A 26,894-nucleotide genomic window follows, 5' to 3' on the forward strand; every position below is an offset into this window, starting at 1 on the left:
ACTTATAAATATGAAAGAATTTTAAAAGCCCCTAGGAAACCGTTCATTGAGGAGGCCTCTAGGGGATTCCTTTCTATCCTTCCCGGTAATAACTGATCAAAGACAACAGAGCAACTTCAGATCAAAGTCTACATGTAAATTTTTACTTAGGCATTTTGTAGATGGTTAGTGATCATACCTCAGCAGTACTTACCAATATACTTCTGCTATCAACTTACCTTTTCTTGTTCTGTAGCCCGGAGACTCAAATAATTGAGAACTTGAGGCTCCAACACACTTAAGGACTCTAAGAGTGCTGGTATGAGTTTGGGTGCGTGTGGTTTCAACATGGCTCCTGCACTTTTGCTGATCTTCACAAGAGTGTTAATGCTAGACACACAGAAAACACCATCTCATTCCCTTCACCACAAATGAGAAGGCCTACAATCTAATCACGAGGATGGTTTGCACTTGTATTCAGGTATATACTCATGGCTCAAAGCCTAACTTGGCAACTGGAAAGTAGGGTTTCTCATCTCTTGGCACTTAAAAAATTACAGATTTGTCTTGCAATGTTTTGCTTGAGACAGTTTCTCTGAATAACCTGTCCTGAAGCTTGCTCTGTAGACCAGACTGGCTTCAAACTAATAGAGATCTGACTGTTTCTGCCTTTCAAGCACTGGGATTAAAGGCATGTACTGCCATCATCCGGCAATTACAGATATTTTTAAGCAAGCATACATACACATAGAGGGGTGAAAAAAAAATGATAGTTTGCTAGAATCCAAATTCAGAGCTCAAAGTCTATCCACTACCATCTTCAATCTAACTATCTTTTTCCTTTCTTTTCTTTTTTTTCTTTCTTTCTTCCCCCTTCTTTCCTCCCTCCCCCTGTTCCTTCCTTCCTTCCTTCCTTCCTTCCTTCCTTCCTTCCTTCCTTCCTTCCTTTCTCCCTTTCTTTGTCTTTCTCAGACAAGGTTTCACTCTATACAGAACTGGCTAAACTAGAACCTGCTATTTAGACCAGGCTGGTTTTGAACTCACAGATATCTGATGGCCTCTATATATGAGTTAGTAGATTTAAAGGCATGTGCCATCACACCCAGCTTGATTCTTGAAACTTTCAGTCCCAGTCTTTCTCTTGTTTTCTCATTTAACTGTACTGATCCTATTTCAGCTGTGTTATTTAGCATATCATATATATATATATATATATATGTATATATGTATATATATATGTATATATACACATACATACATATATATATATACATGTATACATATATATACACACACACATACATACACACACTAAACCAAGTAAAGGTTCAATTATTTTAAAAATATGGCTTCTGCCAGTAATGCCAACATTCTGATGTATGAGGCCAGAGGATCACTAGTTTGAGGCCAGGCTGAGCTACTATATAGCAAATATGGGTAGACTTTGCCTCTGAAACCATGCAAGGCTCTTTCATAAGCAATGCTGAATATATCCTATCCCACCACATCAGAATGCACATCCTGTTGTGTCCTTTTATCCTATTAGAGTATAGTATAGTATAGAGTTCAGGTTTGGAAAGCCTGAACCATCATTAATTTCCACATTTGCCTTTTAGCTAGTAGATTTAGAAGCCATTAATAGTCACCATATATACTAGTTTTCCAAGGACAGTTGGTTATACTCAACAAGCAAGGCCCTGAAGACATGAGGCATAACAGGAAGATGTGCACTTGCTAAGGAAAGGGGCCGATGCCAATAGAATAATATGCAACTCAGAATATTCGTCAAACTAAGGTCCCCATGAAATATGACTATAAAATACTTTAGCCCACATCTTTTCATAAATGCTTAAGTTACCTCAACGGATTCTCCTCAGCCCATTTTTCTTATGTTTAGGAATCTAACATTCAAGAGAACACATTTTCTACAAACTGGCTAGAAACTAAGTAATTCCAGTACATTCACTTCAACCAAACCACACCTGAGGGCTCGGACTTCCGTCACAGGACTCATCATTCCTTTGTCCAGAAGGCAGGGCAGGAGGACAGCAATGGTTCTCTGGCCAGCTGCTCCTTTGGCAGGGTCACACATTTTCACACAAACCTCACATACAAAGAGCAGGGACATTAGTGAAGCTGGCCTCACAACTATTAAAGCATTTCTCTGACAAAGTGTTTTTGTTTTTTTTTTAATGTCACTATCAGCAATGAAAAATAAGTTTACTTTCTATGCCACTATGGCGGTTGTAGGGAGATAGAGGAATGACCAGTATTGAGTCCAAGAGGACTGCTGTATCTAAACAAAGAACCTGATGATAATTCTATTCTTTAATTTTTGACTTTCTAATTTGTAGAGTGAGAAACAAAGGAGCTAAAAATATGGTGAAAAATATTTAAGAAAGCACTTTTTAAAAATGTTCTGTGTATATAACCATTTCATCACTACAGATTGCAGGAAAATATTCTGATAAAGAACACAAACCTAGGCATGAAAGGCACCAGGATTTAAAATATACTTTTACTGCTCTGTAATGTGATCGATGACAAAGCTTAAGCATTAGAGTGTAAATTACAAAATTAAGTCTAAGGGGCAGACTATAGTTTCAAAAAGCTTGCCAACTTCTCAATTTGGAAAAGATATTAAAAGCAAGACATATATTGCTTCATTTAAGTGAGTCATGTGTTCTTCAGGGTCAAAGCAAAAGTACACCTCATATGGCATCCTACAGATGCTCACCATTTAAGGAACCAAAAGCAAAAGGGGTTCAAGATACACTACACATATACACTAAACACAGTATAAGGAGACCCGCTTTCTTATTCACTGTTAAGAACAGTAAACTACACAAGAAGCCAATTACAACGCAACACTACTTCATATGACAAAAACATAAAAACTAAAAAAGCACTGTCAAGTTCATGGTGACCCTACCCTACTGCATCTCACTGTGAGATTAGTGTTCTCACCTTGCTCAGAGTTTTCAGAGCCAGTTCTGCTGCCTTCCGTACAGACTCCTAAAACATGCGAAAAGCCTACCATTATACATATTAGACAACACTCATTCTTATCCACTCTCTAATTAGATCCTAATATAAAATAGCAAAACATAACTTTCAGTAACAGGTTTAAATATATGTTGTTCTGTTAGCCTCTTTGCCCATTGAAAGACATGTGTATCTGATCTATTTTAACCATGTAAAAATATAGCTATTAACTGTAACAGTCAAAAATAAGATATGTTCTAAAAGTAAATACATAAAAAATCTCTGTGAAGAGTCTCAAAGAATTAAAACTTCCTAATGAATAAAGAAAGCAACAAGAAAAACAAGCCTAGTAGTCTAATTTTAAGAATGTCAAAATAGTTTCAAATTCTGATAGTCCAGCTTTATATCCTTTAGTACAGATTTAACTTCAGTTGGATCTTGACTGTCCTCAAAAGGTTTACATGCTAAAGGCTGGATCCCGTGAAAGGCGTTACTAGAATCTTAGCAATAGGGAAGAAAGTCTAGATCACTGAGAGCAAGCCTCTGAAGGGGATTATGAGGCCTCAGAGTCTTCCTCCTTCTCTCTGCTCTTTATCCTGAGTAAATGTTTTCTTCCACTTCAGACGTTGGCCCTGACAGACTGCCTCAGTCATCATAGACCCAACAACAGAGTCCCTCTAGGTAAAATAACAACCTCCAAAATAGCTAAGACAAACCATTTCCCTTTCCAAATAATTACCCTAAGCACTTTTATAGTGATATGAAATAAGTAAAATAACCTAGAAAAACTGATATATTTTTGCATTAATCACAGTATTTGGAAATGAATGCCTAAAATTTAAAACTTTAGTCATTATGAATTACTTCAAAACGGGGATTTGCTCCTAATTGTTTCTACAGCATCATGAAATTTCTATTGAAAAAGGCAGGCTGTAGCCACCACTTTAAGTCTGTTCAGTTGAGTCCTAAATAAAGATAACCAAACTTTTAATTTTACATAAAAAATTACATCAAAGCTGAAATTTAGAAACAAAGCAGTTTCCTAAAATTGTCTAGCTAGAGAATTTTGAAACACATACATTGAAAAAAGCTATAGTATATTTTAATGATTTCAGTTAGTAAAAAAAAAAAAATATATAAATATATATACACACACACACACACACACACATATATATAAACGAACATGTATAAATGTAGATTTACTTCTATAATACCTTAATATCATCTTGTACTCTAAAAAGTGTTTCCCACATTTCTGGAAGTTTGTCAATGACGTCATCTAAAGGTCTTCCTCTCAATAAATCATTCAGAGCTAAACAGCTGAAAATAAAAACTTGATTTCAAATATATGATCAAGCAAGTCCAGTATTTTACTACCAAACAGTCATACTAAACAATAATAGACTCCTACCTATATTTCTAGTCCTAACCTCTCACCCTAAGACAATCATGATTATTCTAGTATTACCTCAAATATATCTATCACATATGATACAAATCACTAACGACAATTCCTACAACTATAATTCAGTCCCTTTAAATGATACACCAATACATCACTTTTAACTCAACTATGTGCTCTCAATGTCTGGCTTATCACTGAGTACATAACAAGCACTGAATGTGTACAAACTGAATATATAAGTACACCCTACAATATAAAGCCATGAATTATACAACTTGATGTCTACCAATTTAACAAATGATCACAAATTTTTAATATAATGTTTATATAAACTAATTTAAGAAAATCAAGTAGAGTTAAATAGTTGAAGAACTCAACTAAAATATGATGGTTTTAACTTAATTTTTTATTACACTATATAAAAAAAAAATTCTTAGAAATTTGAAGGGAAATTTTCCAGCTAATCAGTTTCCAAGTGATACCTGGATTCTCGAACTCTCCACATGTTGCTGGTAAGGTTTTTAATCAAATCTTGAAGAATTTCCTTCAAATATTTATCCACCTAATGAAAGCAAAAGGATTAAATACAAACTGTAAAATCCAACAATCCAGTATTTACCTTCCAACAACACTGATCACTTCATTATTAAAGTGACCCTGAGTCTCTCAGTCTGCAAATCTCTCACCATTTTGTAGTAACTTGATGATTCTTTTCCATAGTGTATGGAAATAAAGTCTAATCAGGTGGGCTTTATACAACACAAAGCCCACTGTGACTCATCTTGCCACTCTGGCTTCTCATTAGTCTCAGTTCTGTTCCTTGGCATACATACAATACCTCTGCAGTCCAACCTTTTGTCCATGACAATTCGGAGTGAGCACCACTCAGAGAATTTTGGCTACTGTCTTCCATGTCCCCAACCATCCTCTTAAGGTAAATCATGTCTGACAACTCATTACTGCACTGCTCTACTACACTGGACTTCAATGGCAAGATGGTATCTCAGTGGTCTGCACTCTGGTACAAAAGTAATATATAATGGTTCAGAAGGAAAGTGAGTTTGATCTAAGCTTTGGTGATAACAAATTAATGGCAGATTAATTTGGAAGAGTAGACTGCAAGCTAAAAGTAGCTGTGCACCCCTATAACCTAAGCTATTCGAGTGGCTGAGGCAAACACAAAGGTTCGGGCCCAGCCTGAAACAGATCAAGATCTTGTATCAAAATAAGTTGTTTTTTTTTTTTTTAAAGGGAAATATTATCAGTGGTAGAACACTTGCCTAGGACATTTAAGAACCTGGGATCAAATTCCAATATTGGGGGTAGGGGGTGGGAAATGTGAACTAAAAAAAAAAAATCCATTTAAGAATTTTAACCAAAATCCAATTTATACTATTAAAACTACTTTTGCTGCTATATAGATAATTAAACATGCGGCACAGAGAAGGAAAGGATGATGGTGATCTATTCATCGGGAAGAATCAGGGACAGGAGCAGGTTCAAGGGACACATGAGAAAAGCAGAATCAACAGAAACTGTGGCTAAATTTGATGTGAGATTGGGGGCATTATAAGACAGAGACAAAAAAGGAAGATAACAAGTTTTCTGGCTTGGACAAATAACATGAACAGTGAGAACAAAGGAAAGGTGTCTTTTCAGCTTTTTACTGGACATGTTACATTTATGGTACATGTGAGTAACAGTCCAGTGAAGGCATGATGCAGGAAGTTAACTCTGTAAATAGGGATGGAGTAGAGGTCCTGTCTGAGCCAGGGAAGAACTGAGTAATACCATTACAGTAAATGGAAGATTTATGTGTCCAGGAGTTAGTAAAAGAAAGCTAAGAGGACAACAGTATTCAGAGAAAGTTCCTGAGAAACCTTCATATCTGAAAGGAGGATTGAATGCAACCAACAGTCAGATTACAGAACCGAGGAAAACAGTGTAGGCAATTAACTATTTCTTTGTCTTCCCAACTAAAATAACTCTTTACGCATGTTTGTGACCCACTCTCCATGGCATCAGTGATCCCTGTAAACATATAGTACTCCATTTGTAATACACTATTGTTTTTTTAATTGGGTATTTTATTTATTTACATTTCAACTGTTATTCCCTTTCCCAGTTTCCCCTCCACAAACCCCCTCTCTCCTCCCTCTGCCCCTGATTCTATGAGGGTGCTCACCCACCCACCCAGGGTGGTGACCCTGGCATCCCCCTACACTGAGACATCGAGCCTTCACAGGACCAAGGGCTTCTCTTCCCACTGTGGTAGCCACCAGAAAGCCCCAGATGCCAGGAAAATAAGAGGCTCCCAGGACCCAACAGAGATGAGATTAGCTGAAATGCCCAACAAAGAGGAGGGAAAACTGTAGAGATCATATCCAGAGGTTAGACTATTGTTCTTTTATCTATCTATCCAACCAGTGAACATTATGATTGCCTTCATTTTTGAGATCTCAGTAAATATTACAGAATCACTGAAAGAAAAAGCAAACGAGCAATGAAAGGAAACAAATATACAAGGGGCAACGGGTGTTTGGTTTAAATCCTGTGTGGTGCCACAGGCAAGCTACAGAGTTTTCCTAACACATAGGCTCACAGATACTTGCCATTGACTTGTCAGTGACCAATGCATTCCAAATGCTTGTCATAGCTTGTCGAATTCCAAGGTTGGGATCAAACTGGTATCGATAAAGGCGAGGAACTAGTTGAGGCAGAAAAGGAGCCAGTTGTTCTCCAGCTCTGGTAGCAATTACATTAAAACCAAAAGCAGCACCCTGAAAACAATAAAGACTAACTTATACATGGCTGTCATAATAAAATGTTAACATAGCAAATACAAAAAGGCTTCAAATACTCTTTCTCAAATTTACCCCTAAATAGAACCTTACTTAGTATTCCAGCTTTACCAAATAATGACTAATGTGGTAATCTGGCTCTCAGATGCAGATTTTCAAAATTAACTATACATGAACTGGCACTACAAGGCTAATGTAACAAGTCTGGTTTTGGAGTAAAAGAATAAAACCTCAGTAAGAGATAGGGGTATGTAATTCAGTAGTAGAGCACTTGTCATATATACATGATGCCGAGTTTGTTCTCCAGCAAAAATTGAAGAAATGAAATAAAATAACAACTTACCTTCCTGGAGTTCCACATTGCATGATGATTTGCCAGATTCATAAATTTATATACCAGATCTGGCTGACTGAGATCACTTGCCAGAGAGCAAAGCTCCTTGTAAGTAGAAAGGCCCTGACTTAGAAACAAAAAGAAAAACACAATAAAATATTTTTATAGCTATCTTTGGCTTGACATAAATTTCAGCATCAATATTACAGGGCTCTTTTAAATTCTATTTCCCTCAGTTACTAATACCACAATCATCACTGAGGAGACTGAAAACTAGTTTGAGAAGTATATAAAAAGTCATATACCTCAATTATCAATAATTTCTAAATCTTTCTGCCAGTAAATACCTGTTGCAAATTAATTGTGAAATACCTCCCATAAGGTCAAGTGTTTGAGCCTATGGCTCCCAGTTCATGGCACTGTTTTGGAAGGCGGCAGGATCTACAAGAGGTGGATCTTTGGTGTATGGAGGAAGGAGGTTAGGAGGCAGAGTCCCCTGCAGCCATGCAGCCATCTACTGCCATTCCTTCCCTTTTGTGACAGACCTTACAGCCTCCAACTGTAAACCAGATGGACTCTCCATTGCTTTTTATCAGTTATTTGATAGTAACAAACATGATACCTAAAATGTGCCTGCATGTTCCATGGAAGTGAAGCTCTTGGTGGCTCTGGAGACACCTTGCAAGTTCATCATGTTGTATGCAATCTCTCATAACGATGAGTGATTTGAAAGTATCTCTATGCTAAATTTCCTCTAGGTATAATATAGCATTGTGAAAAATTAGCACCTTTTTTTAATTCGTAAAGAAGCCAAGTACAGTGGTTTGTACCTCTGTAGTTGTACCAAAGAATTCAACTGAGCCAACTAGTTTAAAAACAACAAAGATAATGAGACCTTGTCCACCCAAAAAAAGAGGAGAAAGAAGAAAACAAAGAGCTCAGAAGAATTTAGAAAAACAAGCATATAAAAAGAACTTTGAATATGAAAACAGTAAGATATAGGATAGCACAGGACAGATAAACCACCTACAATATTAATATTCTCTTGTTCCAAATGTCACAGGAAGACAGAGCAAGTGGCATGTTATCTGGCAATTCTTAAGAGGAAAAAAATGACAATATAACTACACTGAAATAATAATTAAAGAGGGACAACATCAAAATTAATTTAAAATACTAAACAGGCAGACTAGTCAAACACAGAAAGTATTCCCAGAAAAAATTTAGATGAATTTAACGTAGCTCTATGTTGCAAGATGTCTATTCAGGACTCAGCTTCCTAGAAGCAGACAGTTCTAGACCTAGTATCAGTCCGAGAACTAACTTTGGTCTTTGAGGTCATGGCCTCCCACAAAGCAGCCTGCCACAAATGATTACTCACTGGCCAGGCATAAAGGCCTAAGAAGTATGGCAAGAGGCCCAGGCTCTGTGGCTCGACACCCCTGAAGGGCCACGCCATCCTAGCCTGAAGCTCCTCAGGAATCCAGTGTCCAGTGAGGTATGGCTTCAGGCCAACACTGCTCACTGCTCCCAAAGACAATCCTAAGGGTATTCTCCAATAATCTTCCAACATACAAATCTCTATCTCAGAGGCCAAGAAAACCTAATCTAAGACAGTAGGGTTTTTTTCCATGTCATTTTTATTTATCCATCAACAAACAATATTCCTATTCTCCCTTAGTTGATCAATGTGTTTAGATTTAGCACACTTACCCATCAGGTGTTTTGCCAAGGCCACCCCCTTGAAATACCACTGTCTCTCCAGAAACTTCATGTTTGACTCTAAAACAAATCAGAAAGAATTTAAATTAGCTTCAATTTTTCCATACCAACAATAAACAATTGGATACAATCCATTTGCAAACTGATAAAAACCTGTGTCTAGGGTATAAAAGATATAAAACTATTCTTTCCTACTAGACTGCAAATTTTCTAAAATCAAATATAAGCAAAAAATTTCTCAGATTAATTACAGCCAATGTGTCACACATAAAAACTACCCTTCCCTCATGGAGGTAACTAACAGAAAGCAGCAAGCAATTACAAAACCAATCTCCTTCCGTGTACTCATCAACATTAGACTATGAATAACATTCAAGTTTCTTCATACCACACCTTAACTTTTTTTAGCCAAAGGTATTAAAATGTTTTCTAATCCAATGCTTTAACTGTCATAGGACATTCAAGTATGAAATTTTCTGAAGTAAACAGTATACACTGGGATAATTAAACTGTTTACAATCATTGATATGTAATGCCTTAATAAGTAGAAGGTGGAATTATCCTTCTTCCACATAATATTCCCAATGTCTTAAGTATTCATAGCTGAAATGTTAAATTCACTATACCTTTTGCCAGTCATAAGTGTTTCTACAAGTGTAGACACCAATTCTTGTTGATCTTGTTCATTGCCCAGCTCATAAACCAACCCAAGCCCCTTTGAGGCAACATCTTGGCTGAGTTCTACAAAAAAGGTAGACAAAATTATGCTATTCTAAAAGAAATTTGTCTTGTAGCCAATTATTTTCTTTCAAGTAATTCTCTTTACTCTAAAATGCTACAAAAGTAAAGATATAAAAAGTAGAAGCACTCTCAATTAACTAAATCAAGTCAATGGACAAGAAATCCTCAATTAATAAAGATGAGAATCATGACCATAAACTAATAAAATACCAATGAACTACAGTGTCACTATAAAAACCACAGTATCAGAGTATCAACATATATTGTTTATATTAGAGATAAAATACTCTCCTAGGACTTTAAGACACCCATATCCAATTTTAGAAAAATAGAGGCAATACTAGTCCATGTGTTCTGAATAAGATGTTTTAAAGCTATTATTTAAATTTCTAACATATTCAACTTCTCCTGGCTTTAATAAAGAGGAAAAAGTAATTCAAAGCAGGAAAACTTTAACACTAATGTTAAGGCCTAAGCTCCATTAAAAAATGTAAAGTTCTAATTTATGTATAAGAAAGAATATCTATTTCCTCTACTTTAGAACTTTAGTGGAAAGATGGTACTGTGGTAGTTAATATTGGCTTTTGCCTTAATACAATTACCTTTAATACTAAAAAAATTAATTTCTAATTCTATTGCAGAGAGCCTTACTATCTCTAACTCAGGATGGTCTGGAGCTCATGGTCCTCCTGCCCTTTACCTCCCACGCGCTGGCTGGGGTTAAAGGCTTGTGGCTAGTTCTGTTGTAGTGACATGGCTCAAAAGTTTTTGTGCTCTAATTCACTCACTCACGCTTTTAAAGTTTAAAATACAAGTACACTGAAGGTGACAAATCAAATATTTACCAACAACTTACCATCATTTTCTGACAGAACTGAAACAAATGCGCTCTGAATTTCTTTAAGATGGGACTGAAAGAAAAGTAAAGGCATTAGAGCACTGAAGTTCTACCTCCTCTTCAGGAAAACATGCATCTTGCTGGTAAGGTACATGGAGGCCAGAGAGTCTTAGGACCAAGGCAGTCTTGACCTTTCCATGCAGTGAACGTTACAGGCGTCCATATCACCGTAACTTGTACCATACACAGGTTGTCTAAGCGTTCAGACTGACCACTGTCCCAGAATGAGCCTGCCCAATCTTATCCCTTCTGATTTTACATCTTCACATTTAGATCATTTTCTTGCCAGTATTAATCAAATCATCATCCTTCAGTGCCTCACATGGTAATTATTTCAAAATTTCTGCTACTTTTTAATGATTCCATACTTCATATACTTTCTTCCTACTTTTAATTCATAAACACTTTGGGATCCTTCCTGAGTTCATCACATATCCAATGAGTATTATAAACTCACCTTCACTTCTCTGTGGGTACTTAGTTTTCTCACAAGAGAAAGAAGCCAGATGCAGGCTGCTTGCCTGACATGTGGGTTGGGGCTGATGATATGTTTATTTAAAATAACATCTAAAACCCATGGGACAACATCATTCACTTTGGCACCTGAGGAATAAGCAAAGAAAGATTACAATTAAAATATTCAAATATAATTTTCTTTAAAAATCATATTTACATCAACAATCACACAATAACCCAATGTTAAAATCCAAGTGACCAAGAAAGTCCAGAAGCTAATGTAAGCTAAATAATCTTTTAAATTATTCAAATGACTCTAGTTTATTGGATAAAAAAATGTATCCTAGTCTCTTCAATCTCAGCATTTTTTTATTGAATCTTTCTAAACTAAACTTCCATCTAAAAGCTGATCAATAACTTTGGATTTCATTTCTTCCTCCAGCTATAACATATTTGTCTCTTTCCCCATTACTACGCAGTTTCGCAATCCCAACAAAATGCTGACTTGCTTTACCGTATATGTATTCAAACAGAAGCCTCAGAGAACTAGTTTGGCTTCCACCAATCATAGTACAGTCACCCTACATATACTACTAGAAAAACTTTTTCCCTATTTCTTTTAAGGTCTCTCTATGATAGATGACAAAATAGTAGATGAAGATATTACTACAGTGTTAAATGTTAACTATAATACTAAGTACAGCAACTATTTTTCACTATGGATACAATTCACAATAGTACTGTTACCATGAAAATATTCTTATTCAATTTTCCCAGCTAAGAAGATAAAATACAAATACTTTCTGATTTTTCTTTTAGCTTTAAAGAGTAAAAACAAAAATCCTGGTTTGATACTAAAATATATTTCAATTCTAAATTTAAATCAACTGAAAAAAATATTTGTGTCTGTGTTTTGGATTTTTTTGTTTTGCACTATTGTTTTTTCTTTAATTGTTAACATTAGGTTTCTTCACATTTTTTGTGTACATGTACACATACGTGCACATACATGAGAGCCCATGACACAGCATGCATGTGGAGGTCAGAGGTCAGAGGTCAGCTTTGCAAAAGCTGCTCCTGCACCATGGGGTCCAGAGATAGAACGCAGGCCATCAAGCTTGGCAGAACTTGCTGATTGTTCTCACTAGACCTTGTATTATTTTTCTTTTGTTGTTGTTGATTTTTGTTTTGTTTTGCTTTGTTTTTGAGATAAAGTCTCACTGTGTAGCCCAGACTGGCTCTGATATCATTATATATCCCACATGTTCTCCAACTTGCAATCCCCTGCCTTAGCTTTCCAAGTGCAGGAATTACAAGCATACATCATCTTAGTTTGAAATCTTTGGATCTGTTACCATATGCTCAAGAACCACATACATGTATGGTCTCTCAAATGACACAGTAACTAAATTCTGTTGTACTTCCAGGACTAGCAGAGGACAAAGAAGGCTCATTATGTAGTAAGGAATTAGACACAAGAGGCTGAGAAAGTTCTCATTTTCATGTTCAATCTTTCCTTTTTTTTTTTTTTCTTTTCTCCCTCCCCCTCCTGCCCCCCAACAGGATCTCATTACATAGCTCTGGCTGGAACTTGCAACATTGACTAGGCAGGATTTGTATTCACAAAGATCCTCCTGCCTCTGCCTCCTGAATGCTAGGATTAAAGGCATGCACCACCATGCCCAGCTATGTTCAATCTTCTTTAATCCTTCTTGGCAGACCAAATTAGTAAGGCAGGTATCAATTTTTGGGGAAAACATTACTTTTGCAACTAACAGAGAAGAAAACCACTCAGCAAATGTAAATCAATTAGGTAAGTATTAGATACCAGCAGGAGGTATATATTCTTCTTCAGTCACCAGCCAGGCATCTCGGGCAGCCACAGAGTTAGTTCCTATTGCAGCACTGGTAATGGCTTCACCAATAGTGAACTGAAGCTCAATCTGCTTGGCCTACAATGAAAGAAAGAGAAATATCCATTTCTATAAAAGAGCTGCTTGACCTCTCAGCAGGCTTTATTTTATTTTATTTTTTATTTTTTATTTTTTGGCCACACTGAAGCTAACTCAGTAATGCAAAGGAGGGTGAAATAAAGGAATGGAGAACTAAGGAAGAGTTGCAGATTTCTCACCTTCAGGAAATGGCTTCTCCCCCTCAGCACACAATCGCTATGTGGTGGTTTTTAATTTTGGGAACCATAATAGGTCTATGTAAGGGGTTGGGAAAATTCAAAGGTAAAGCCTCAGAGGCATCAATGAACATTATAAAGCTCAGTCTCTCACATGTCTGACCTAAACTGCTCTGGGCCTCAAATGAGCACAATACCATCAGTCCCTCATCGGCCCGTAAGGAGCAAATGATGTTAACTTAGATAACACTTTCACTGTAATAATTTCACACTGAATAGTGGCCACTATATTTTTATAAAAACTCTTCATGCTCTTCCAAAAGGTCCTGAAAAAAAGGTAGAGAATGATAAAACAAATATAAAATGCTAAAACTTGGTAAATCTACATCAAAGGGTATATACAGAAGTTCTCTGCATTATTCTTAAAATGTCACTGTAAATTTGACATTATTTCAAAGGCCAAATATTAAGAATTCTGTACAGTTACATACTCAAATATTTACATTTTCATTTAGAAATTCTGATGATGTTTTACAAACAGCAATCATTGTATCAACACGGAAGTGGATCTGCCTTGGTACCCTCTGGCATTTTTCTGTTTACTGTCAAACATTTTAACATAAGAAAAACAAGGATGCGATAAAGAATGGAACGCGCATGTGGGACATGACCACGATGACTACACAGAACAGAAGGTTAGGCCACTGCAATTCTTAATTTAGGGTGTCAATCTTCATGGAGCATCCATCTACTGCTTCTTAATCTAGAAAAATAGGGCTGAAGGTCTTAGATCTCATCATCTCTGCTCAAAAGCTTCTCTGGGGACCTTAAGAGCTAGGAAAAATATTTTAAGAATCTTCATCAGGAATTTAATAATTGATTTGTTTACCTACCTGTTAATTACACGCTTCCTATTTTTGATACCATAATTTGTATAGACACACACACATATATAAAATCAAAACTTTATAGTTATATTTAGGAATGATAAAAGTACCTAAGTTTACTATGTTCTGAGGAAACAGGAAATTAGTAATTAAATAAAGCAAGTTCATGGGGAAGTCATCACTTTGTTATTCTACTTTTGTATTCATGTGAATAAAACAATGACATTAAAATCATGTTAAGAATCCAACAATGCGGGCAGGAGAGAAGGTTTAGCAGTTAAAAGCACTGGCTGCTCTTCCAGAGGGCCAAGGTTCAATTCCCAGAACCCACATGCCAGCTCACAAGGGCCTATAACTCCAGCTCCAGGAGAACTAACTGATACCCTCACACAGACATACAGGTAGGCAAAACACCAATGTGCATCAAACAAATAAACAAACAAACAAATAAATAAATAAAATCTAAGGAGCTTTCATTAACTTAAATACAACTGGAATTGGCATTATTTTAAAAGAGGAGGCAGAAGAGGAAGAGAAAGAGAAGGAAGAGGAGGAGGAAGAGGAAGACAAGGAAGAGGAGGAGCAGGAGGAAGGGGGGGCGGCGGCAGCAGCGAAATTAAGCTTTTTTCCAAGAGGTTACAATTAAACTGATATGAGGCTGAACCTGTCTTCCAGAGATATTCCTGAGATAGCTGACCGCCTGTGGAATTGGCGACCTAATGCTAACAGCTCTAGCAGACTAAGTGCTAACAACTTGGTAACAAAGCATCAAGAAACCTGGCGTGGCAGTGGATGGGCATTCCCCCTTTATAAGCACAGACTCTTAGTAAACACTGGGCCTTGATCAGAAATCTGTCTTGATCTCTTTCTTCTCTCTCTGGTTCCTCCCATACAGCTCCAGCCTCCCACTCAGGAACCCATTTCGTGTGTGGCCACGGGTGGCTACAGTGCAGGAATAAAAACCCTGACTAAGACAAGCACCAACATGGTAGCAAATGACCATCTGCAATTACAGTTTCAGGGGATCCAATGCCCACTTTTGGTATCTGTTGGCACTGCATGCGGGTGATAACACAGACACAGAAAGTAAGTTAATAACCTCCCAATAACAAACGTCTAAAATCTGATAATAAGCAAAACAACTAAAAATGCATTTTATTTGAATAATTAAAAATATAAGTACCTCCACAGAATCCATCAGACCTTGCAAAAGGAGTTTCTGGTGGGGAAAAACCCCATCTCCAACAGGAAAATAGCCCAGTGTTTGGATTGCTCGTTCTTTCATCTGGAAGAGCACAAAATCTTTTTTTAATTTTAAATAAATAGCAGCTTTATTTCAAAACAGTACTCCCAAGATGACAGGAAGAGACAATCTGCCTCATATACTGATGCCTATGCTGTTACAAAAGCATCCAATTTTACAAGATTATATCTACAAGACATTAAAAACAAAAGAAAATTGAGCCCATTAAGTACCCATACCTACAAAAATTAAAACGAAAAAGAAAGCCTTAGGCTTATCATTTAAACTGTCAAGGTTGCAAATGTGGTTTGCAAGCCCAGAGGACCCAGGAACAAATTATCACTTCTACCCAGTAGCCTTTAGGCACGTTATATAAACTCTCTGAAACTCTTTCGGTGTTATCTCACAGAGAAATGATAACTATGCCTATTTCACTCTATCTTTTTAAAGTCTTGGTTTTAATACATGAGAAACTTAGAGCATACCCCATGGGCACACTGCAGTGCTCATCAATGGCTGATGATGACTGGGTAAAAAGAAAACTATGTGGTGTGATTATTTTGGTTTTAAGTAACAGCTAAACCAAGAATATAACTACAATATTCTTTAACTTATAGTAAACTGGTACTTTTCTACTCATTAAATTATCTTCCTCTTCAACATCAGGTACTTTAATTATAAAGAATGCCATAAAGTCTATGAAAACAACTATCTCAACTGAAACTGCCACTGTTCTTTCCCTCAGATTATTCATTCTGCTTCAAAAGAAACTGGCTGTAAGAAAAATAAGCTTGAGAACTGCCCTAAAATTATACAAATCATGAAACTGATTATTTTATTATCCAGCTTTTGTATGACCAAAATGATTCTTCAATGAATTTTTAATTTTACTGAAAGCCTAACTGTTAAGGAGTTAGAATAACTAGGTCAAAAGATAACATATAAAATAGTTTATACATATCTCCCTGATTCAAAAGCAAATGCAAAGTTTATCAAAGTTTCATCTTTATCATTTTTAACACATTAGTACATCTTACTCTAGCTGCAGTGTGCCTGGATGGATATAGAAAGATGACTATACTCATAACTTGGTTTTGTTAGTTTATACAACTATGAACAGAAAACACAGAATTCTAGAAGAGAAAGAAATAAAAAGGCTTGCCTTGTTTGTTTCTTTACTAGACGGAATTCTATTGAGTAAGCTTTCTACGAGGTGCAGTTTAGTAAATCCAGACCCTTCACTGGGGATCGGAAGAGGACCATTTCTGCCGATTTCACCCAAGGCTGTACAGGCAGCAATTGCTAACAGAGGTGATGTACTGTCTAAAAATGAACCTGTAAGAATATTTAAATACAAGACAGTGACATACTAATTATTCTTATGATTTAAATCAATTAGCCATGTATTAATTTTTTTTAAGGCAGCATCAGAAAATCAAGGTCTATAATGTTTTCTGATTGACCACTTGTTGACATTTATGCACTAATAAGCCACCATGGCAATAACGCTTAGTGTCCTTGAATGGTAGTGCTTTCCCCATAAGTGGCACCAAAATATAAAAACATGTTAAACACACACACACACAGATTTTCATTTTTACTAAAAAACAGAAATTATTTTATAGAAAAGCTTGTTCCTTTAAAGTCCTACAAGAAGAAACAAAAATACCATATTAAAATTTTTTAAAAACTCAAAGTTTGAAGCAGCCAAGCAAGCCAGTTCACACACTGACCTATTGTTTCTGTAGCACTCCGAATGATCTCCTCTTGCTCAGGCAAGAGGTCAGCATCTGTCTCTAGGTCATGCTGCTCGGCCATCCTCACTCTCTTCTTAGCCAAGTATCTTCCAACAGTGAATCCCAAGGCAAGCAACGATCCATGTTGAACCTCAGGGCTCTGAATTTAACAATGTGACAGCACTGTTTCTTTTTCACACATGAAAAGATACACTGAAATAACTTGTTAGGATAATGCCCCTGATAAACCTAAGGCTAAAAAAGAAAATGATTACTCTGGCCTCTACTGGAAGCCAATGAATCAAAATTAGGCAATGGCAATTTATAACAAGAGTTTCTAACTTAAGAATGCTGAGAAATTAAGCTGAATCTTTACTGACATCCAGAGTTAGATACCTTAATTCACATAACCTCCATCTATGGAACAGGGATTTTTAAAATAAGCTTCTATAGTCCTTATACTTCCTTATTTAATTTTTAGTTCATGAGTGTTTGCCTGAATGTATGCTTTTGTATCATGTTCATGCAGTGCCTCCAGAACCAGAAGTCGTCTTCTCCTCCCGGACATGGAGTTACATATGGTTACATGGAGTTACATATGGTTACATGGAGTTACATATGGTTACATGGAGTTACATATGGTTTTCAATCTCCATGAGGGTGCTAGAAATTGAACCGAGGCTCTCTCAAAGAGCAGCCAGTATCCTTAACCATTGTGCATCACTTCAGCCCATAATGCTGTCTTTTTATTGATATCACTATATAGCTAACTATCATCACGTTCAAGGATAATTTCTCTTCTCTATACTGCCAACAAAATACAATGAACAGTCCTTTTTCTAGTTGTTAAAATCTTCAAATACAAACTTTATACTAATAAAGTTTGCTTTTTTTGTAGGTACTGTGATTAAGTGGTAGCAGTGATGGGGCAGGGAGAGCTAATTACTTTGAATGGCAGGAAGTCCTAGGGATTCCCAACTAATTACCTACCACAATGTGTACAGCACCTAAAAACAGTACTTTTCAGACAAAGTATTAAAATCTGCTAAATGAAATGAGTAAGTCAGCACATTTATCTCAAGTATTACTTATAAAGGCTAAGAATTTATAAGTTTACTTTACAAATGGAAAACTAAAAACTAGTACAAATACTTTGTAAAACCCTATCACCTACTGAAAAAGAATGGGGCCAAGCTATGATGGAACATGCTAAGGCAGAAAGATCTCAAGTCTGGGGGCAGAATCAGCTACACCATGAGACGCAGGCTCAAAAAGATCTAACAACCAGGTAAATCCATCCTTAGCAGTAAATTCCCTAATTCAGGAAGATGGTCCTATGAGATTCACCTATTTTCAGAACTGAAAGAAAAACAAAATTTCATATATTTTTTCACTGTCTTACAGGCTCAAAGGAGGAACTGATGTTTTCTAGCAAACCTAAGTTCTGGCCATAACTGTACTTAGCTCTGAAGTGTGATAAATCTGTAGGAACGGAAAAACAAACCTCACCTTTATGATTATAACAGTGCACAGACTTCAGAGACAGGTTCCTGCGGGTTTTTTTTTTTAATTCCAAAGTTATTTAAATAACAAAGAAGAGTAAAGATAAACTGATAACATACATGATTGTCTTTTGTGGCCTTTATCAGCTGTTCTATCATTGACTTTAACTCAATTCCGGACACTGTAGACACAACCACAGAATAAAACAAAGCCGCCAATTCACGCATTTCTTCTTTACTGCTACTCATCAGACTCTGAGCAATAGAGAAAAGAAGTAGATATATGATGCATAATCATCTTCCTGCTGATATCTGACACTTAATAAAAGTAAATGATAGTCTAACACTCAATCTATTGATATCCATAAAAAATAATGTGAAAAGCTATTATTTTTTTTAAAAAAAAGACTCTGCAAGGCTTCAATGGACAGTTACAATACATATGGCCTTGGTTAAACTAAATGTTTACAAAAAACAAAAACAAAAATAATAAATAGGGGAAAGAGGCTGGCAAAGGGATGGTAATACGGATGGGAGGAAATAAAAGAGAGCAAGGGAGAGAAATATCAGAAAGTATTATGTATGTGTATGATATTATAAAAGAACAAGCTTAATATATTGGAACTGGATCTAACCTGAAATCCTTCTTCCTGCAGTCTAGCCTCCACAATACCAGAAGTACTATGAAAGCTACAAAGGGAAAGAAAGAACAGTCCTACTCAGCTGGGACACCTGTCAATCACAACAATGACCAGCAGGACAAGGTATGCATAAAGGTGCAGCAGCTGCACTCCCCACACCCATGCCAAGCACGAGCTGCCTAACTGGACTCAAGACCCGTTCAACAGGAGGGAAATTATCCCTGGTACCAGAAACCTAGTCAACTACCTAGGACTAGTGGGGTCATAGATTTTAAAAGAGAATCTACTATAACCACTTACACCAGGATAATTCCTAACTACACTCTAAATCTTGTCCTTATACCCAGAGATAAGTACAGCTATCATGTCTCATCAAAAAAGCTTCTCTCTATAACAAATGGAGGCCATTATAGAAAACCATGACTGAACACAATGCACATAAAGCATCACTGGATTGTAGGGGAGCTCAGCATGAATGGATGGATACATCTGCAGCACAGTTCCTGTCTCTTTAACTCACATAAGAGCAAACAACAGGGTTGATGAGTAGGGGTGTTGAAAGAGCCAGAATACCAAGACTGCCTCTCTTCAAATGATTGAACAAACAAGACACAAACAGTGACACTATCAACAGAGACTCTAACACACTAAGAGGGAAATCTTACCAGGTCCTACCCCTAGACAAAAACCTACAAGCAATCAATGATTGCTGAGGAAGAATTACCCACTCCCAGGGATGAGCGCCCTGACTGCCTATCCAATACAAAGTGGTCAGCCCTGAAATCACATACACATAAAAAACAAACATCAAATTATATAAATATATGTGTATGTACACATATATACATGCACATACATATATATGTATGAAGTAATTAAAAAAAGAGGCTATCAATTTGAAAGGTAGAAAGGAACATGGAAAGGGCTACAAGGAGAAAAAAAGGGGGAATGATAATTAAATTTTAATTAAAAATTAATTAAATTTTATGAGCTGAAATTATATATAAAAATCTTAGTTTAGTTGCATTTTCATAAAGAGATATAAAACTTTAAAACAGATAAAATAAATATAATTGATTTTGAATAGAGATCAGCAACCTTTTATCTAGTCACTACTGAGAATACTCCATTATGCCACTGCAGTTCACAAAAGCAGGCACAGATAATACACAGCTGTGTTCCAATAAGATGAGATCTATGTCATAAAATAATGTCTTCTGTTATCTTTTTGTCAACTATTTAAAAATTATAGAGGGGCTATAGTTGTAGATCAGAGGGAAACACCTATCTACTATATGCAAAGTCTTGTTTCCAAAATTCAGCATAAATTTTTTTAACAAAGTGAAAAGCATTATTATCGTGTAGACCATAAAATGAGGAGTCAAACAGTATTTTTTGTTCATAGGTCACAGCATAACAAGCCCTAGAATCAAACTCATAGTCTGGTCTCTCTTCATATCATAGAAAACTTTTACCTTCTACCAAGAGATGAAAATTCACAAGATTAGCTTAAATTAAAAAATATTCACAAAGAATGAAAACCCTTCTAAAACAAGAAGCACTTTTAGGAGACCAAATTTTTTCAAGAAAAATACAAAACTAGTATCTCTTGACAAAATATATTCCTATTTTCACATCCATAGATTTTCCTGTAACTCAGGCTAGTTTCCAAAAAAAAAAAAACTGTATTACAAAGCACAATAAGTATACAACTGTATGAGCCATATTTTCACTAAAAAGTCTAATCTAAAATTCAAATTTAACTTACATTTTTATTTGCTAAACCTGATAACATTTTTGGTGTTACCCTGGAAGAACAACTCTCACCTAGCTGGCCATATAACTTAGTACTACCCACATGAAGGGTGGGCACTGTAAACATAGACACTGTATCTTCCACATCTAGGGAACTTAAACGTATACTTTCTCACTATTACATCTCTTCCATGAAATACAATAAAACTCTTTGCTATAAAAAAAAAAATACTACTCGGCTATTAAGAACAAGGACATCTTGACTTTTGCAGGTAAATGGATGGAACTAGAAAATATCATCCTGAGTGAGATAACTCAGATCCAAAAGGACATGCATGGTGTGTACTCACTAATAAGTGGCTATTAGCAAAACAAAACAAAACAAAAAGTACAGAATACCCAAGATACACTCCATAGAACTCAAAAAGGTCAACAAGCTGAAGTGCCCAAGTGATGATGCCTCTGTCCCACTTGGGAGAGAGAAGAAAGCAATCACAAGTGGAACGGGAAGGAGGGAGGAACCTGGGAGGGAAAGTGGACACGGGGGGGGGGGGGGGGGGGGGGGGCCGCGGGGTGAGGGAAAAGGACTGAAGCCCTGAGGGCCAGCAGAAAGACTGGAAACGGTCAACCTCAGGAAATAAGAGGTTGGGGGGAACCTTCCAGAATGTACCAGAGACCTGGAAGGTAAGATATTCTTAGGAATCAAAGGAAAGGACCTTAGATGAAATCCCAGACAGTAGGGAGGGAACTTCTAGAGCCCACCTCCAGCAGGAAGACAGGACATCAAGTGAGGGATGAGGTTGCCATCCCACAGTCACATCTCTGACCCATAATTGTTTCTGTCTGAAAGAATTACAGGGGTGGAAATGGAGAGGAGCCTGAGGAAAAGAAAGTCCAGCGACAGGCCCAAAGCAGGATCCAGCTCAAGGGAAGTTCCCAAGGCCTGACACTATTACTGAGGCTATGGAATGCTCATAAAAAGGGACCTATCATACCTGCCTTCCAAAAGACCCAACAAGCAGTGAGAGTCAGATGCAGATATTTGTGCCCAACCAATGGACAGAAGCAGCTGACCCCTGTTGTTGAATTAGGGAAGGCTGAAAGGAGCTGAGGAGAAGGGCAATCCTGTAGGAGGACCAGCAGCCTCAATTAATCTGGACCCCTGAGATCTCTCAAATACCAAACAGACAGCATACACCAGCTGATATGAGGCCCCCAACACACATACAGTGGAGGACTTCTGGGTCTGTGTTCATTCAGAGATGATGCACCTAACCCTCAAGAGACTGGAGGCCCCAGGGAGTTTAGAGGTCAGGTGGGGTGGGGGGTGGGGGCATCCACGTGGAGACAGGGGTGGGGTGGGGAGGAGGTGTGGTATGTGGAACAGTCGGAAGGTGGATGGGGAGGGGGCGGAAAATGGAATCTGGAGTGTAAAAAATAAATTTAATTTAAAAAAAAAAAGAAAGAAAAAAACCTGACATTTCCTTGTATGAAAAATAGAATTACATAGCAATACTAAACGATCAGCAATAGCAACCCAGAATTAACCTTACAATGGAAAATGATGAAGCTGTTAAAATAAATAGGAGTTTTCTCCATAGCTGTAAGACTAGCTACAGGCTCTACTATCCATTAAATAAGTACAAAACTGTGCCAGCGGGGGCTGGGTGTGGTGGCGCACACGTTTAATCCCAGCACTTGGGAGGCAGAGGCAGGCGGATTTCTGAGTTCGAAGCCAGCCTGGTCTACAAAGTGAGTTCTAGGACAGCCAGGGCTATACAGAGAAACCTTGTCTCGAAAAACAAACAAACAAACAAAAAACTGTGCCAGCAGTACGCTATCTTTTGTATAAAAGAAAAACATTTAAAATGCATTGTTTAAAAAAATAAATAAATAAATAAAAATAAAATGCATTGTTTTATGTATATATGCATAAGCAAACAGAAAGTTCCCCCCATAAAACTATTAATGTACTTTGCATGTTTGTCAGAGGCAAGAGAAGGGTAGAACACTGAGAAGATTTAAGGAGGCAGTACACAATTACAGAAAAGAGGTGTTTTATTGACAAATATACAAGTGTGTTTTCAAAATATGTGTTCCTATTATTATAAAATATTAGCTTACATTCTTTTCAGTAAGTATTTGGTTATAGGAAAGTTTAAAATAACCTAAAAGTAGTGAAAGGCATAAGACTGGTAGGAAAACCAAAGCCTTTCAATTAGTTTAAAATATCTGAGTCCATAGAGAAAAAAATAAAAACTTATCATGAGGACATACCTTGATCCATTCTGTTTTGTCTACAAATTTGGTAGCCAATTTTTCTGGATACACTGACACAGCTTCCAATAGACAGTACATGACTGGCAAACCTAAATAAGAATTCAGAACCATTTTAACTTTCATGAAAAAGAAAATCCTAAATTTCCCTCAAATATGCTACAAATTCTGGTCTGAAAAATCAAAAGATTACACTCTAAATATAGATTAAAGTTCAATTATCAAAAGGATGCCCTGTCTTCTCGTGCATTTTCAAAAACAAAGTATGTATCTACACCAACATTTTCTTTCTGAAATGAAAAGCATATCAAAGATCAATCAGGTAGGCTTCGAATGTAAACAAAGGTCAATGTTTAGTTACAGAAGTCAAGAAGGTTGGAATACTTCTACTGTAGATTTTTATTGAATTTTCTTTGATAATTTCATGTCTATATAGTATATTCTGACTAGTGTAGCCCTCAACCCTCTATTATTTCTCTCATCCCTATTATCGCACACATACACACGTATAGCCATCTCCTCCCTACAAGTATCTCTCCCAAATTAATGTCTTTTATTTTGAGGCCCAGAGTTTAACCAGGATCATCTCTGAGACCATGAGTTTGGAACCTACCCACTGAGCCAGATGGGCAAATACTGAAGAAAAGGGTAAATTAACTTTCTGTTTACTTGTTTTGATATTCTTTCTTAGTATGATTGGCTTCTTACCTCCAACCCCCGCTAGCAGCTGTTGAAGCAGGCCAGTGTAGATCTGAACAGGGTTGGTTTCTCCACTCTTATTAGAAGATGAAGCTGTCGCCTGGCTGCTTGACATCAAAGCCCGTATGTACCGTCCAATAGCCGGAGCATGATCTTGCATATCAGCCAAACTCTGGGAAGTGGGTACCACCCCTGCACTATGAGCCAGGCACATGCGCAAGTACAGAACTATCTACAACAAAAAGGATGAGAAATACAGCTTCCTTTTAAATTTTATTTTATTTGCATTGGTGTGAGGATGTCAGATCCCTTGAAAATGGAGTTACAGACAGTTAAAAGCTGCCATGTGGGAGCTGGGAATTAAATCCAGGTCCTCTCCAGCCCCAAAGTACCAGATTCTTAAAAAAATCAGAACTGAGGCATATTCTTCAAAGTGATAATTTTCAGTTTTTACATTCCCATCCTTCTTCACAAAACTTTACAAAATCTTAATGGAAGCCAGGAAGCAAGGTTCAATATGCTAAGTAAATTATTATAATTTAACAAAAGGTATTAAAACATTTCACAGATCCAGGTATGTTTTTAAGGGAAGTAAAAAGCTTGAGTTTTGTTTCTTCTTCATGCTGAGATTGAAGCCATTTCCTTTCAGATGCTGAGCATATATTCTACCAAGGAATTCTGTCCCTAGCCATTGTCTCACTCTAAACAAGATTATTATTTAACAGTTTAAATAATTTAAAACATAAAATTCACCTTAATGGATGTGCTGAGTTAATCCTCTCAAAAAGTGTGATAAATCTTATTTTGTTTTCTAGCCTTGAAAACTCTAGCAACTTCAATAGTAGGTTGGCTTTAGAAGTTAAATCCAACTTACTACAAAAGCCCAACAGTAACCAAATGTTCTGTCATAAAAAATAAAACAAAACAAACAAAACTCTTGCCGGGGCGGAATCTGGGAGTGTGACTCAGCAGTAGAGTACCTCCCTGGCATGTCTAAGGCCCCACATTTGATTCCCAGTACAGGGGCTGAGTGTGGGTAGAAAACCGCCAGTTAACTATAAATTAAAACAAAACAAATTACCAAATACTGGGTCTTGTTTTTTGAAAATAAATACCCTAAAAGCACAATGAAACCATGATATGAGTTTACCTATAAAGCAAAAGGATCAGACACAGCAGATGCTGAAGTCCTACCTCTCCAAATGCTGCTGGATTAAATGGAAGGACTGTGGTTCCGGTCATATATTTGACTGGAGTTTTCATTCGATGGGAAGCCTAATAAAAATAATTCCAAAACAAATAAATTTTTGAAAACCAACTGTTCTCTTACTCAACTGAAAATAACTTTACTGCTAGCTCTATCACTGTTATCCATTTGCATTATCTTTGATTTTTTGTTTTGTTTCATATATAATTTATATGTATGTGTATGTAGATATAGATGTGTATGTAGATATATATGTATATATGTATAGGTGTTTGCCTGAATGTGTGTGTGCATCATATTCAAACAGTGCCTATTGAGGCCAGAGAGGGCATCATATCCTCTGCAACTGGAGTTATAGAAGGATGTGTGTTCCACGTAGATGCTGGGAATCAAACTCAGGTCTTCTGGCAAAGCTCCCAGTGCTCTTAACCCCTGAGCCAGCTCTCAACACTTTTTATTTGCCTTTTTAAAGAGTTTTTCTTTTCAGAAAAATTATTCTTGTTTTATTTATATGCATGTTTTGCCTGAATGTATCTAAGTGTGCCATATGCATGCACATCTCTTGGAGACAAAAGGGTGTTAGATCCACTGAACATGGAGTTACAAATTATGAGGCATCATGCAGACACAGGAAACCAAACCCAGATCCTCTGCAAGACAGCAAATACTCTTGACTGCTAAGCCTTCTCTCCATCCCTGAAGATTTATTTTATCATTTTAAATTATATGAACACACGTGACTGGGTGCAGGTGTCCACAGAGGACAGATGCATTGGATCCTCTGGAGCAATAGTCACAATATATACTCAAAAATATACTCAAGACTAGGTATACGCAAGACTACTCAAGGTAGGTGTACGCAGGTCCTGGAAATCAAATTCAGATATACTACAAAAGCCACACATAACCTTAGCTAAGCCTCCAGTCCATGCACTTGTCTTTTCTAAACAAAACACTGTCCTAGGGCATGCACCTCTCACAAAAACGATAGTTATCCTCTGACATAATCAAAAGAACACCAATGTAAAAAGTGGGACAGTCAGTCAGCACTGAGGATCACTGCTCCCGATGCTCTGATTCAGCTGCAGAAACACGCTACAAAGTGAGAATTTACAACAGAATATGGAATAATTATCATGGAAAATCTCAACTGCTCTCTAAAGCATCCTTAAATTGATGACACCTGGTACCCTTAAGAACAACAATTTTTTTAAAGAAATTTTTTTTTAACTATGTCATACCAAAGAAAATGTTTTTGAACATACTGAAAATGTTTACAATCATTAAAGGAATTATAAGTCATTCATACTTTGGAAAAGCAAATTAACTGCATGTAAAAATTATATTTCTCTCCTTGCCTAGTGGTTTCCTCTTAGTGTAAATACTATAATTGCTAGGAACTTTACTAATTATTGCATCTGTACTTTTAAAATGTTGATTTTTATTTTTAACATTTATTAAATGTTTCAAACTAAGTACCTATAGTTACAATCCC

The 26,894-nt window shown here is 36.7% G+C and overlaps 1 protein-coding gene across 6 annotated transcripts in view; it reads right to left on the reverse strand.

The window, feature by feature from the left end:
• Ecpas (Ecm29 proteasome adaptor and scaffold) overlaps positions 1–26,894 on the reverse strand; it is a 120,515-nt gene that overhangs the window by 19,948 nt on the left and 73,673 nt on the right. For all 6 annotated transcript variants that reach the window (XM_006537850.4, XM_006537848.4, NM_172381.3 and 3 more), the window contains 19 exons: positions 25,387–25,467; positions 24,202–24,424; positions 23,494–23,585; positions 18,941–19,075; positions 17,316–17,478; positions 16,745–16,917; positions 15,523–15,624; positions 13,153–13,276; positions 11,326–11,471; positions 10,827–10,881; positions 9,856–9,970; positions 9,221–9,289; positions 7,517–7,634; positions 6,985–7,152; positions 4,855–4,934; positions 4,182–4,287; positions 2,947–2,994; positions 1,962–2,083; positions 219–369 (listed from right to left, as the gene is read on the reverse strand). In XM_006537850.4, coding sequence (XP_006537913.1) covers positions 219–369; positions 1,962–2,083; positions 2,947–2,994; positions 4,182–4,287; positions 4,855–4,934; positions 6,985–7,152; positions 7,517–7,634; positions 9,221–9,289; positions 9,856–9,970; positions 10,827–10,881; positions 11,326–11,471; positions 13,153–13,276; positions 15,523–15,624; positions 16,745–16,917; positions 17,316–17,478; positions 18,941–19,075; positions 23,494–23,585; positions 24,202–24,424; positions 25,387–25,467 — 2,271 coding nt within the window. The remainder of the gene's footprint in view (positions 1–218; positions 370–1,961; positions 2,084–2,946; positions 2,995–4,181; positions 4,288–4,854; positions 4,935–6,984; positions 7,153–7,516; positions 7,635–9,220; positions 9,290–9,855; positions 9,971–10,826; positions 10,882–11,325; positions 11,472–13,152; positions 13,277–15,522; positions 15,625–16,744; positions 16,918–17,315; positions 17,479–18,940; positions 19,076–23,493; positions 23,586–24,201; positions 24,425–25,386; positions 25,468–26,894) is intronic.

Source organism: Mus musculus, chromosome 4, assembly GCF_000001635.26.
Source record: "Mus musculus strain C57BL/6J chromosome 4, GRCm38.p6 C57BL/6J".
Classification (NCBI taxonomy): Eukaryota; Metazoa; Chordata; class Mammalia; order Rodentia; family Muridae; genus Mus; species Mus musculus.